Source organism: Gymnogyps californianus, chromosome 1, assembly GCF_018139145.2.
Source record: "Gymnogyps californianus isolate 813 chromosome 1, ASM1813914v2, whole genome shotgun sequence".
Taxonomy (NCBI): domain Eukaryota; kingdom Metazoa; phylum Chordata; class Aves; order Accipitriformes; family Cathartidae; genus Gymnogyps; species Gymnogyps californianus.
In genome coordinates, this window is record NC_059471.1 from 165,339,802 (window position 1) to 165,353,467 (window position 13,666).

A 13,666-nucleotide genomic window follows, 5' to 3' on the forward strand; every position below is an offset into this window, starting at 1 on the left:
TCCATATCTGTTTCTTTTAGACAACACAGAATACCTGGTCTAATGATTAGGGATGTCAATTCTTTAGCAAAAACATCCTCAGATCCAAATACATCCTCATATGCATGTGTATAAAACAGCCTCCCAAACAATTTTAAAGAGTGACTCCAAGTCAAATGGGAAAGCTTTGCTGCTTCCCGCCCCCCCCCGTAACAGAGAGCCTTAACAGCATTCTGTGGCCTGTTCCTCACGTGAGATCATACAGCCTTTCACCAGGAGGCAGAATCACTGCCATTCCAGTGGCTCACAGAACCCATACGCCTGCTGCACAGAAATACCTTGAGAAGGCCAAAGGCAGTGGCTTGGCGTGATGAATCATAAATATCTTCTTCAGCAAAGCCAAGCAACACTTGGAGCTGTTTGCTTGTTATCTGACTCTTTGCGTTCTTCACAAGTATTGTTACACACTACAAAATCAAATCGCACATTGTCAATGCACATGCAGTGCCATAAAATACAAGCCTGCACCAAAGCCTGACTCCATTTATACCACTTAGGCTTGAAAAGACAAACTGCTGCTCTGAAACATGCAGCTAACACTGTTCCCATCACATTTTGCTTTGAGCTGGCAATTTTGAGACAAAAACTGAACACAAGCAAAAACACAAATTCAGACTAGTCCTTGAAATGAGTGGAGATGCTCACAGTCCTGAACCACAATGCAGGAACACAGCCAGGAAGAGGGAAAAATTCTTATGGCACTGGCATTCAGCATGAATTACTCTAACTTTCCTGTATAATCATGAAGCAGTAATTAATTCCGCAACACATTTAGAAGACATCTACAGGAAGACACAGCATACTGTAAGTGTAGTTATTACTACTATTAATTGCCCCTTCCCTTGTCTCACTTCAGCTGCCAGGGTTTACTCCAATGAATCATGTTAAAAGCAAGCTATTCAAGTACAAAATTGATGCCTCTCAGAAGACAGAGTGGTAACAAGATACTATTATAAGGAAGAAAGAAGGCAAATATGCTTCTACAAAAACACTTCTTCAGATCCAAGCTGTGCATTTTTGGGGGGTAACTTTCTTTAAGTTTGCACTTGGGAAAGAATCAGCAAGGCCACATTTCCCTCGCTACCTTGTGATCTCCAGACTGCTTCTCCAGGGACAGCTGCAGGAGGGATCTGCAGTTGGAAGAGTCTCATTCTACAAAGTTAATCCTAAAGTAGAAAAGAGCAGAGCTAGGTCTGACTTACTTTGAAACAGCTCACAACCAGGTGGAAATTCTGGCCTTTGGCTATTCCTGTCTTGGCAAATTCTTTCAGCAAGAGGAAAAGCTGCTTGATCAGTGACTCCAGATTTGTAGTGACAGAAGGCAAAGGGAACTTTAAAATCCATACCAAGGACTGCAGAGCACCAGTTATCACCTGTAAGAAAGAGCCAAAGAACAGCACAGGGGTACAATAACACTGAGAGAACACTTTCCTCACTCTGCTGCAGACAGGGTCAGGCTATCTGCAACTGTGGTAAAAGGCAATTAGCTAACAAATTCAACCTCTTTCAAACCATTCATATGTAATACAAAAGGTTTCTCAGTTCTAAAAACACTATCTGCCACTCCCTCATTCTCTAACGTTGATTTTACTAGGTAAAGACATGAACACAGTGCTGATTCAGCAGATGGCAGGAACTCTTTCTGAAGCAGAGGTGCCTTCAAGGCATAGAAGTTGCTCTGCCAAAAACCCAGTCCACCAGAAAGCCCTGCTCCAGGTATGTGATAGCGTATGAGGCATGCCTTCCATTCCCGGGAAACTCAAGGTTTAACAGATTCCCTCCTACGCTCACTCAAACCCAAAGCTGCCCAACAAGGAGGCTGCCTATGGTGCTGGGAATAAAGACATTAGAGTTGGATCAAAAGAAACCACAGTTGTGACAACACTGCTCCCAGTAGCCACAGGGCCTCATGAACCTCCGCACAGATAGCCTACGAAGTCTGCAAAGTCCTTGTGTGAACATGCTCCAGGAGAACTTGTCCATACTTGAACCTGCAGCACTAGGGGCAGAGCACTCAGTCCTCCATCAGCCACAATCCTTCCTCCCCCTTGGGATAACATCCTCAAAGAACTTAATCTGCACACCTATGAAATCAGGTTTGAAAACTGGATGGCTTTCTCTTCTCTTGCAGATCAACTGCAAGATGGCATTTGTGGGCAGGACCCTTAGTATAACAGACAGAACAGACAGATTCCAGCTCAGAACTGTACCTTGACATCCATAGATTTCAGGCAGTCTATAAGCAGCTGAACAAAAGGGTCTAACATTTCCAAAACATGCTCCTCAGAAGAATTTACTTTGGACCTCTTCAGGCTCATGTGCAGCAGCTGGCATAGAAAATACAGGACATGCATCTCAAAGTCAGGCTGGGACTCAAATAAGTCACATAAGGTCCCACATTGTTTCAGGTTATTCAGGTTATAGTAGAATTTATGCCATATCCCATTCAAATATCTGCAACAGGCTGAGCACTTTTTATAGCTCTCTAAGAGGCACCATTGGAGTTACCACATGCAAAATAAAGTTAAGGCTAGTGGCTGTGTTGTTAACACAATATATCCAGAATACCTTCCTTTGAATACTCTTAACAAAAATTTTGATTGCAAAGCTTTGTACCTGAGGAGATCCTTACCCGAAGTCCCGAATCAACCAAGATATATGTGTTAGTCCTGCTGCTGACACGTGCTTTCTGCCCTCCTCTTGTGGGAGTGGGTTGGAGCAGCAGGCAGCTCTCTGGTTGCAGCCGAGGATCTGGAGGAGGGGCAACTTTTTTCCTGAAAAGCAGTGTATGGCAAAGGAGAATATTCAGATTTCAGCTCTCTCCACAACAAGCTTGCTGTTGGGAGTGAAGAGACCTGGACTGTGCTCAGCTGCTACCCACACAGCAAGCAAAAGCAGGTCACAGCCAGAACACAATGAAATAAAATGAACTTGAGAGCAGCATGACAGACAGGACTCTCAGACTTGACAACAATATCACTATTACAAAGATAACAAATGCACACTGATTTGCGTAACATCCCCATTTTTTTCTTCTCAGTGGACAGACCAACTTCGGTAGTTCCTTCAAGCAAATATACCTCCTGCCACTGCCCACTGCACTTCATTTACTGATATTTACTTCAATTTCTGATGCCTTATAAAAACTGCTCCAAGAAGTCTGCAAACAGCTGTCAGATCCTAGAGCAAGCCCGCCTACGTAACACAGGAAATCCAAGACACTCAGACCCAGCTCTGAGCAGTGACACCACGACACAGAGAGGAAATCTGATGGTTCTCCCTGACTTCTGCACCAGCGCCAAAATGATAAAGCGACAGCCCACAGTTTCTCTTGTTCCTGACCCCATGAAAATGTCCAGGACCCCAAACACCTCTTATATGGCAGTTTGTAGCTCGCTTCTAAACACTGCCTCTCGTCCCTTCATCCAAACACCCAAATGCATATACCAGCTTACCAGATGGTGAAAAAGCCTTGCTGAAGGCCCTGAGCACTTGCAAGAGTAGACTCCCATCAACTCAGCAAGTGCTCACACCCATTTCCAAGCTTCCTCCTTGCCCTCTGACTACCCAAATAATTCACTTGCATTGAAAACAAAAAGCAAATGAAAGCAAGGAAACTCTCATACATTTGATTGGTTGGATTTGAGAGCTGCCACTTCTGCAAGCAAACCTCCCAACTGATAACAGACCATCTGGATAACATCCTGGAACTCACTTGGCCTTCTCAGTGAGCAGAGGCAAGTTTTCACTGATGAGACCGTGACTGAGGAGGAGGAGGGATTCTGCGTTCATGTCTGAATTGAAGATCAGCCCTGCCATGATGTGACGCAGTGCCTCATGCACCTTCCGGACTATCTTCAAGCTCGTGGTGCTCTCCAGAATCTGCAAAGGCACAACCATGAGAGTCAGGAGTGCAACATGAGGGCAATGATCTGCTATCTGTATTCAGAAATCATGGGAAAAGCTAGAGTAATTCCTCCCTCATCACGTGCTGCCTTAAGTCCCCAGCTCTCTACATGAACAGCATCCCATCCCCTCAGCTCTGCCCAAACATCCCTCCCTTTCTCTCCAGCCTCTTCTCAGCCTCCAGCCAGTTCACCTATCAGCACCAGGACACTCCAGAGCTCATGAGCAAACCAGTGCTCCATTTCTGCGTGAGCTTTCACTCAACTCAAAAAAACTGCATCTCTGAAAAGGCAATTATGGACAGACCCTGAATACATTTTGGTGACATTTCCTTCATGCACAAGAGATCAAACCACAGAGCAGCCTTGCAGGACTTTGGAGCTCCAGAGGAAACAAGAGCTGGCAGAGGGAAAGGGCATGGAGAACTGATAGTGGGATGTTTCCTCTCTAGCAGGGGTTGAAAGCTTCCCAGAATGCCATTCCCTGCCCTGGACATCAATAGTAAAGTCTCATTTTATGAGCTGGGTGCATACTGCTTTCCAAAAGAAAAATGGGAAGCCAAAGCAGGATTATATACGTAATTTCACAGTAGCCATCCGGAGGCTCTGGAGCTTCTTTTAGACCATACAGAATTGAGAGTGCTCAGAGTTAAGAAAGACTCTGGCTGACTTTTCTTACCTCTTTCAGTGGCAGAATAAGTTTCGTCACCTGGCCCTTTCCTATGAACTTTCCAAGAATTTCATAGGAATCATAACTCTTGTTCTTGCGCGCTTCCATGACCTTGGAGACAATTCCCTTCACTTCCTTCTCTTCAGCCACAGTCCCAAACAACTCTTGGTTAAAAATCTTTGGAAATCAAGCAAGAGAAGTGAATGAGAGGAGCAGAAAAGTACAGCCAGATTCCTCCAGTAGCAGCAGAACAACACTATTTTTCCCCACTCACAGAAAAAACAATTCTCCAGGTTTCCCACAAATCATGTCTACCTTTCCTTTGTCAACATAAAACACCCCAGTTTGAGCACACCAGATGAGGATGCTGTTCTCACACCCCTCTGTGGTGTTGTGATACAAGGAGCGGGACTGCAGTCAGACCAAGACATCCAAATATACCCCGTCTGGGTGGCCAGCTGAGCTCCTGAGCTCCGTGGACCGCATTGACTAGATGTCTGTTGACTTGCTCAGCCATTTAGAGTACAGGGAAACATAGTTAGGTATCTTAATCTTGAACCCATTCCCTCTCAGGATGCAGGGCTCAGGATACAGCCCCAGAGATACTGTGCTACTCTACAAGGGGTCTGCTGATGCCTTGGTAGAAAACAGTCTCCTTCCTTTGCAGTACACACACAATCAGCCCTGTTTGCCACCAAGTCCAAGACAATCTACACAAAACCTTCTCCTCCCAGAACCTGCCCCAGGCACTTCATGATGCTCTTTCCTTCAATCTTGAATAGCTTTTACCTCAATCAGGATATCTAAGCAGGGGTCCAAATCACCAGCACTGAGCCTGGTAGTAAGGCCCTTCAGTAACAGGTTCACAGTGAAAGTCAGCACATGGAGCTAGAGAAAAAGAGAACAGATGTTTCCAAACCCCTGCATAGACTTCTTTAATAATACTGGATGGGGAGACTCCCATAGCAGAGACATCACAACTCACACACCGCACTTGAGCTCTCATTATAGGAAAAAAAAATCACTGGGAAGACGAGAATCCATGTACTGGCAGCAGGAAGAAGACCCCTGTTCCTCCACATACTGGCAGGAGGGCTGGAATCTCCTCTTTCCCTAGTGCTCTTACTGATATTTTTAGGCTGTGCTAATTGGCACTTTCACTGTTATAGCAGCTAGAAGTTCACGCTATTCCACTGTGGTAATTCACATAGAAAATTATTCTTAACCCCAACCACTGTGGAAAGAGGAAAGATGAATTAATAGTCAGAGCCTTGGCTCTGGATCTAGGAAGCAAGACTTCAATTAGCATCACCACGTACTGTCTGTGCAGTCTCTGTGGCAACTCACCTCAGATGATGCTTGGCCCTAATGACCTTACTGGAAATACTTCCACTAAACTTATTGGAACCAGAAATTCATCCTTCACCTCCATACCTCAACTCTTCACTGGGAGAACGCAGATCCTCTCTTCTTCCCTGCTTAGACTCTAAGTTCTTCACGTACAGACCCTCATTTGACACTTGGCATAACAAAGACCGATGTAGGCACTAGCAATAGTATTTACTTGTATTATTTCAAGCTATTCTACCAGTGCAAAACAATTTCAGCAGCAACTTCCCTTTGGATTCTTCTCCTAACACATTATAAAAACCTACAGAGAGCAGAAGAGGAAGAATTTCAGCATTACCTGGTACCCATGGACGAGAGTGGACTGCATCTCTTTTAAGATGTACAGAAGGTACTGCACTCCCAACACTTCCATGATTTTAGTGAGGGTGTTACGGGCGATGTCCCGGATTTCCTGAAATCTGTTCCTCAGAAATGTGCAGACTTTCAGCAGGATGCTGGAAACAGAGATAGATAGCTTAGTTCCCAAACTCTGCCCCAAACAGAGCAGAACTAATTACACTGCTAGCTAAGGAGGCTGCTTTTCAGGGCTGTTTCACAACCAGAGCTATACTCAAAGCCAGCCTCGCAGAAAGGCTTTATAGTCATACACACACCTACTGTCATTCAAGACATTTTACTGATTGTCCTTTCTTTCTGTACATTATTCTTTCCCCAGCTCTGCCACCCCTACCTCTGCACCTTGCTTCACAGCTCTGTTCTTACTTAAGGATTTACCAACTTCCTTTCAAACTTAGCTTTACAGAAGTCAAATGCTGACAGAGGGGAATGTCACGAGGAAAATGAGTTTCCAAAAAAAGTATTTAAGGACTGTTAGGATGCCCCTCTTGGATTTAGCCTTGTACGTAACCACAGCTTGAGAAAGGTGCCTGAACTCATTCCCAGCACGATGAACAGATTGTAAGGAGCTCCGACAGCATTTACCTTGGCAGGTTGGCTTCCATCACTTCTTGGGGAAGACACTGCATCATTCTGACCATTGCAAAAGCTAATGGAACACGAACTACCTCATCATCATTCACAACGTTGGATTTCACAAGCTTGTGTTCCTCGTCTCTTTTAACCTTTTTAAGAGAGCAACACACAAAGCACTTTTAATATACATAAACAAATCCTGCTTTTTCTCAACAAACCCTAGAAGAGGCCAACAAGGCAAGCTGCTATCCTCTGCTGACTACAGGAAAAACCCAGACAGCTAAAGGACAGGTGAGATGAGTGCCTGTGTTTTCAATACAGAAGCTAAGTTGGGTGCTAGCAAGTGGCTGAGAACTTTTCAACAGGCTGCACAAAGTGAATTGTTTCACTTGTGTGGTTCAAGGCAGTTCTCAGCAGGGAAGTAAAGACACCACACTCACACTGACCAGAGGGTCTGTTAGTAATCTCCATGACACAACAAAGGGGATGAAGCCTCTTTTGTACTTTCAGGTAGTCTCTCTCCAGTTGCGTCTTTTTTTTTTTAGGTGCTGCATTTCCACTGGGCTCTGAAGTAGCACCCCAACCTTTATAGTAGCAGCACAGGCCTGCAAAACACCTTTCCAATACCAACTCCTCACCTTTGCAACAATACACCTGTGCAATTTAGGCAAGATGCTGACTGTAACTGTATCTTGAATGTGTTTGATCAGACACTCCAGCTCCTCTTTATTTCGGGGTAAGAAAGAAACAGGTTTGGTCACTTGCTCAGCATCTTCAGATGTCTCAGCTGCTTGCTCAGGTTCTGCCGGCTCCTCAGGGAGATTTTTCCCTTTCTTTTCCTCAACCACCTCCTCTTCCCCTTCACTCTGCTCCATCTCCATGGCTTCTTCAGCCTCCACCACTGGCTCAAGATCCATGGCAGCAGCTTCTGTCAAGTAATTGTCAAAAGCACAGGTAAATATAGGAGGCCACAAAAATCGAGCCCTTATAAGAGACTCTTGTGATGGCTTTGTTCTGGACAAAGCTCCTACCTATCATCAGCAACACCAAACAATTAGTAAGCATCAGAGTTGTTTTACTGGGTAGAGAAGCTCTGGCGTGCCTGTTTCTGATAATTACCCCTCAGGGCTAGGCTTAAAGCAAAGACCAGGTTACTCTTTGGCTGAACTCCATAAACAGCTTAGCAAAGGTCAGTGTGCTTGAACCTTAGAGAACTGTCATTCACTTACAGTTGAGAATTTCACAAGGCAAAAGGTACCGACAAGCACAGCTGTGAGATATCCTCCTCCTTCCTCTGAATATCCCAAAGGCCACAACATAGGTAACCACAATGGTGAAGAAGCCAAAGATATCACTTCTTCCTATGAAATGGTGGGGGAAGCAAGGCGAGGACATACAGCACCCTTCTTAGGCTGCAGATAACCATGAGAACAGCCAACATCAAGGACAAAAAACTCAGATGTGTCAGCAGCTGCATGGGTGGGCACAGACCTTGGAGAACCCCCAGATTTGCATAAACCCAGCCCGGGCTGTTTTGGCTTATGGAGGCCTGGGATGGAGAGGTAATGTGGAGATGGCTCCCCCTACCTCTCCTCACTTTGTCAACACACAGGAGGACAGTCTGCATTGCTCCTGAGGAGGCAAGTCAAAACTAGCTTCCAGTATGCACATCATAAAAAGCTGGGAGTAGCTGACCTCCAGAATAAAACACAAGATTTCGATTAGCTGCACTTTGAGCAGTTAGTGTTTCTACAATCAGGAGCAGAAAGCTCACCTTGGTTGTCAATGGTCACAAGCTGCTTTTCAAGCGTTTCATGGTCAAAGTGAAAGGCTTCCAGCACTGTCTCTAATAAGCTGCAGAAGGAAAAACACGATGAGAGATCAGCCCTCCGCACAAAAAGGAGAGGCTGCACAGACCAACACAACAGAAAATCTTAAAAGTGTTTTTTGGAAAACTTCAGACTCAGTGACACTGCAGCATAAGATTTATCCTGAAATAACAACCCAGGAAATAACCACGACATGGTTGCTTTTCAGCTAGATGCATTCTGTGACCTAGCTCACTGTGAAACCTCACAGACAGTGGTACTGGAACAATGGAGGTGTCCCAGGAGCAGGGACATCCTGACAGAAGCAGAAGCTGCTAATGCTGGCATGCACTCAGTGAGACACAGCGCGAGAATGTAATGACCTGTTAATCCTTCATAGTTGCAGGCTGCAAGGCCATGCCCACTTTCACAAGCCCACCTCAAAGTGGGCAATGTCTCATCCCAGGGAAGAGGCTAAAATCCACGTGATGCTCCTTAAGACACTGGATTTTGCCTTAGCAGTCTTTGGAGAAACCTAGAGCAGCACCATTCACAGTACCTACCTGACTCCCAGCTTCGGGCTGATCTGTCCTGTTTGCAGGACATGGATGAAATGCTTTAAGTGGTACAAGTACGCTGACCACGAGAGATGTCGGCAGACAGCTCCAACAACTTCAACCGAGGCTGTTACCATATTTTCATGCTGCCCAAAAGACAGAAATTCAGTTGCTGTTAGCATTCATGATGACCATGTGTCTAAAGCATACTTAAAGCAACAAGAGTCAGAAGAACTAATGTCTGTCTAGTGGGGATGCTTGGTATTCAGCTCTTTTAGATCTCCTCCCAATCACCAGGTTAAAAAAAAAAAAAAAAAAAAAAAAAAAAATCAATCACAGCTCACCAAGCAGATCTCTGGACGCACTTCCTCCAAATATTTCTGCGCACGTTTAACTTTTCTCACGTAACGAAATCTATGGGCTAATTGTGTGAAGAACTAAAAACCAGTCAAGATATCTGACCACAGACACATGGCACACTGCTGGGCTACACCGATCAACTAGAAATACACATCATTAACCCATTTCTGATGTGAAATAAAATGTGTTTGTTTCTTCACCAAGGTTTCAATCAATGCATTTTACTTCCCATTGGTCAAAGAGTGACTGCAGCCACTCTATTGATGGGCACAGTTCGTACGGCTGCAGGTGCTGGGTCCTGTGCCTAAGCTCTAATTGTTTCAGCTTCAGAAGAATATTTCTAACAGTAAGCAAATCAGACATTTGCTTGGTCTGACATAAGCAGCTCTGCTGTTCTCCTGATAGTGTGCAGGGAACTACAGAAGTGTGAAACCTTGCTTTTCCAAGTCACAAGTAGGAAGTCTATCCACATTGACATTACACGTAGTTTCACTGCACATATTTTCAATAAAATGTATGGAAAGTGACTAACAAAATGTCACCCTTCAAACTTTAATTACAAAGCTGCTAATGATTTCAGAGGTTTTCAGCTGATTCCTGCAGTTCCCCCGTACCTCCAGAGAAAACAGTATTTATTCCCACCTCAATTACTAGGCACAGCCTATGCTCCCCACCACACACACTCTGCTGCCAAACAGTGACTAATCTCACAACTGAACAGGAAGAGAGCAGTTTGGAGGCAGAGGGAAAAAAAATAACCACCTGATTACAAAAAATGCAAACAAATGTAACCTCCAGTAAAAAAAAAAAAAAAAGGCAAAAAAACCACCAAAAACACCCAACCCCCAAACAGTTCAAGAGATCCACCTTCGAGAAACGGGACAGGTTTAGCAGATACAGGATTGGGCCCAGACTGCATCTGCACCTTCCAAACTCTCTTCCTGCCACCAAAAGAAGCATAGCACTCTTGTCTGAAAGGGGAACACTCACTCCACAAACCTATCAGCCTTTTAAAGTGGTTAGTCTTTTAAGGAGAATGGTATACAAGAAAGGTGAAAATATTCAAATGGATGCATTCAATTTATAAGCCTACCTTAAGCATTTTTTCATTAAAAATGGCAGTAGTAGCATAAGGCATGACATAGTTCTGCAGGGATTTAGAAGACAGCACAAGTTTTTTTTCAGTGAGCTGCTTAGCCAGTTTCCTCAGAGCTCGTGCCCTCCTGTGGATCTGAGCCAAACATGAAAGACAGTGAATGAGGTGGCCCTTGAGTCACAGCTAGCACGAGTGAGCACACACATTCAGCAGTTCTGAAAATGCCTCAATTTTAAGTAATGACATAAACATATTATGGTCATTTGCAAGGACAGGTCATGCCCTTTTCCTTCAGTCTCTGGGCTTTCACTAGCCTTTTGCCTCATAAATATTCCAACTCAATGGGATATTTCACTGTGAATTTACAATCATAAGACTGTGCCACCTTCAGGTATCAGACAAGGGAGGCAACTGATACAAGGTAAGGCTTGATAAAATTACAAGGAAAAAATGTAGACTCTACAGATAACTACAGATGTAGCAAAGGCTCTCTCTGATTGCGCCTCTGAAAGCAGGAGAAACGCCACATTTTCATACTGCAAGAAAACCCAGGAGACCAGGCTTTGTGCAACATTTATATTACAAAGGTCTGTGAATGAAAAGGGGCTGCAGAGCCTCCAGACAGAGAGCAGCAGGGAACAGCTAGAAAAAACAAAAAGACCTGTTCCCTGCCTATGTCAGAAGGATCCTCAGGACACTGTTGCTGACTGTGGGTTGGGTTACACACATGTTGTAATGTGGAGTTGCCTGCTCAAGATCATGAACAATCACTTAAAATGAAAGCAATTCTTTTAGCTAAATTAGGAGGTGGTAAAAAACCAGTGCTGCTAAATCATAAACCGAAGAAATTTCTAGATAGAAATATGACTTTGATTCACAATCACCCATGTGACGATGATCACATCCCTTTTTTCTAACAATATCTAATGACACAGGTTCAATTTCTCTGTAAAGACAGCGCATAGATGCTTTGGAAAACATTACCCCACAGTAAAATGCTTTTGCTTTGGCAGGGGGAGAGAGGCACTAGGGAATGTCTGTTGCCTTTTACCTGCATGTGTTTCATGTTCTCAAAGAAGTCCATGTCGGGATCATGGCGGTTGGTCAATTGGACCAAATCCCGGAATTCAGGATTTGCTGGGAACGTTTGAATGAGGCAGGAAAGCAATGATGTGTAGTCCTGCTGGATGCTCTGCAAACAGCAAGCAGTGAACGTTAAGTATCCCTCAGAGAGGTTGCTACACACTCCTCAGAACAGCAGTGCTGTCATTTACAAGTGTTTCAGGCCAACAGGTCCTATCCTTTGGTAACAGCAAATACACCTGTATTTTGGACTACGCATAAACTAAAGCATCCCCTCCAAAGAATGAGCTACAACTAAGAAAAGCTGCACAATGGCAAAGAAACACAAGACAGCTGAGTTCTATAACTTTTTGGAAGGGTAATTTTACAGTGGGTACCTGCACTTCTTATCCCAGCAAGGACTCAGAGAACTCATCCATAAAATGTCTCATATACCCTGGTCTCCTGAAGGCAGCTGGAGACGTGTAATCAGATAGCACTGCCTTACCTCAGTCTTACTCTTCAGCCCCCTTCTCACAGACTCCAGGAGAGTGTGCTGGATTAGCTCCTTGTAGTCATCTTCTGTGTGGTTGACTTCTGCCAGTCGGCGGATAAAACTGGTCAAGCAAAGGCTGGCGTTGTCACTAAGAGCCATATCCCCTAGCTGAGTGGATGAAGAAATTGTACCACATGAGTCTGGATATGACACCTTTTTCTCCCAAAAGACTGGACTGAATGGTACCACTGGACACAACATAACAAGGCCTGTAGAGACACAGTAACTCGAGACCATTCCTGTAGAAGTTTCTAGTCCTGAATTAATGCCCACCCTTCCAATCATGAAAAATCCTTTTAGATTTACCAGCAGGCCCACACAATCAGAACATGCTGCAACAAACAGAAAAGCAGCCTTTCAAGACTGTAATATACCTTTTATATAGTACAAATTGACCGAACAGTTCCAGGGCTCACTGACAGAAAGGTGCAGTGTGTTTGGGTGAGCCTTCTTGCTGCACTGTGTTTGCCCTTCTGGACACACACATGAAAAGGCAAGCAGACAAAACTTAAAACCAAGTGTTTGTAAGAAAACTCAAATATGCTCTCTGAATGTTTTGCAGTGTCAAAAAACAGCCAATGGAAATAATCTGGAATTTAGATTCGTCATGGACACACGGTGCACAAAGCAAGAGAAGGAACATTCAGCCAACCTGGATGGTATAGAAGCAGTTGTGCATAACAGGGATGAGGAAGTCGATATCCACTGCTTGCATTTCCTTGATGTGGGCTGTGATTGACTGGAACGCTGACAGACGTACATCGAAGTCGATATCGTCGAGATGTCGTTGATCAAAGGCATTCAGCTAAGAGAGAGCAACAAGCCGTTCATGAAAAAGGCCAGAAACATGACAATACAATGTTGGGGAAAAAAGTGAGCAAAGAAACCGTGCATACCTTAACAACATCAGTAATATACTTCAATTCACTGTTCAAATCAGATAAAGTCTAAAAACAAACATAAAAGAAAATAGTTTAACTGTTATAGTTGTTAAAAATTTGGAGAACTCAAGACTTTACCACTTGAGACAAAAAAATAAAGGAAGCAACAGCATCAGTCTTTCTCCTGTTAGAAGCTTAGTAAAAGCCATTCTTCCATAAGTTGGAAGATGAGTGTTTTAAGATCCTAAGTTTCTAAACATCTACACTGAGTGTTTCCTGGGTTTTCCTGCTGAAAAAAAAAGTTATGTAAGTCACTTCAAAGAAGTACAAAACAGCCTGACTGCTATAAATCTGTGAGAAAGAATACAAATAAAAATAATCTTCAGGACGCTGAAATCCATTCTTACCTC

The 13,666-nt window shown here is 44.1% G+C and overlaps 1 protein-coding gene across 1 annotated transcript in view; it reads right to left on the bottom strand.

Moving 5' to 3' along the window:
• Positions 1-13,666, bottom strand: part of UTP20 (UTP20 small subunit processome component) — a 67,925-nt gene that overhangs the window by 12,436 nt on the left and 41,823 nt on the right. The window contains exons 34-50 of the mRNA XM_050900422.1: positions 13,272-13,322; positions 13,028-13,180; positions 12,328-12,483; positions 11,809-11,949; positions 10,755-10,892; positions 9,308-9,447; positions 8,711-8,790; positions 7,575-7,864; positions 6,946-7,085; positions 6,302-6,458; positions 5,404-5,502; positions 4,624-4,791; positions 3,755-3,921; positions 2,672-2,813; positions 2,250-2,366; positions 1,242-1,412; positions 318-446 (exon numbers count right to left, since the gene is read on the bottom strand). Coding sequence (XP_050756379.1) covers positions 318-446; positions 1,242-1,412; positions 2,250-2,366; positions 2,672-2,813; positions 3,755-3,921; positions 4,624-4,791; positions 5,404-5,502; positions 6,302-6,458; positions 6,946-7,085; positions 7,575-7,864; positions 8,711-8,790; positions 9,308-9,447; positions 10,755-10,892; positions 11,809-11,949; positions 12,328-12,483; positions 13,028-13,180; positions 13,272-13,322 — 2,439 coding nt within the window. The remainder of the gene's footprint in view (positions 1-317; positions 447-1,241; positions 1,413-2,249; positions 2,367-2,671; positions 2,814-3,754; positions 3,922-4,623; positions 4,792-5,403; positions 5,503-6,301; positions 6,459-6,945; positions 7,086-7,574; positions 7,865-8,710; positions 8,791-9,307; positions 9,448-10,754; positions 10,893-11,808; positions 11,950-12,327; positions 12,484-13,027; positions 13,181-13,271; positions 13,323-13,666) is intronic.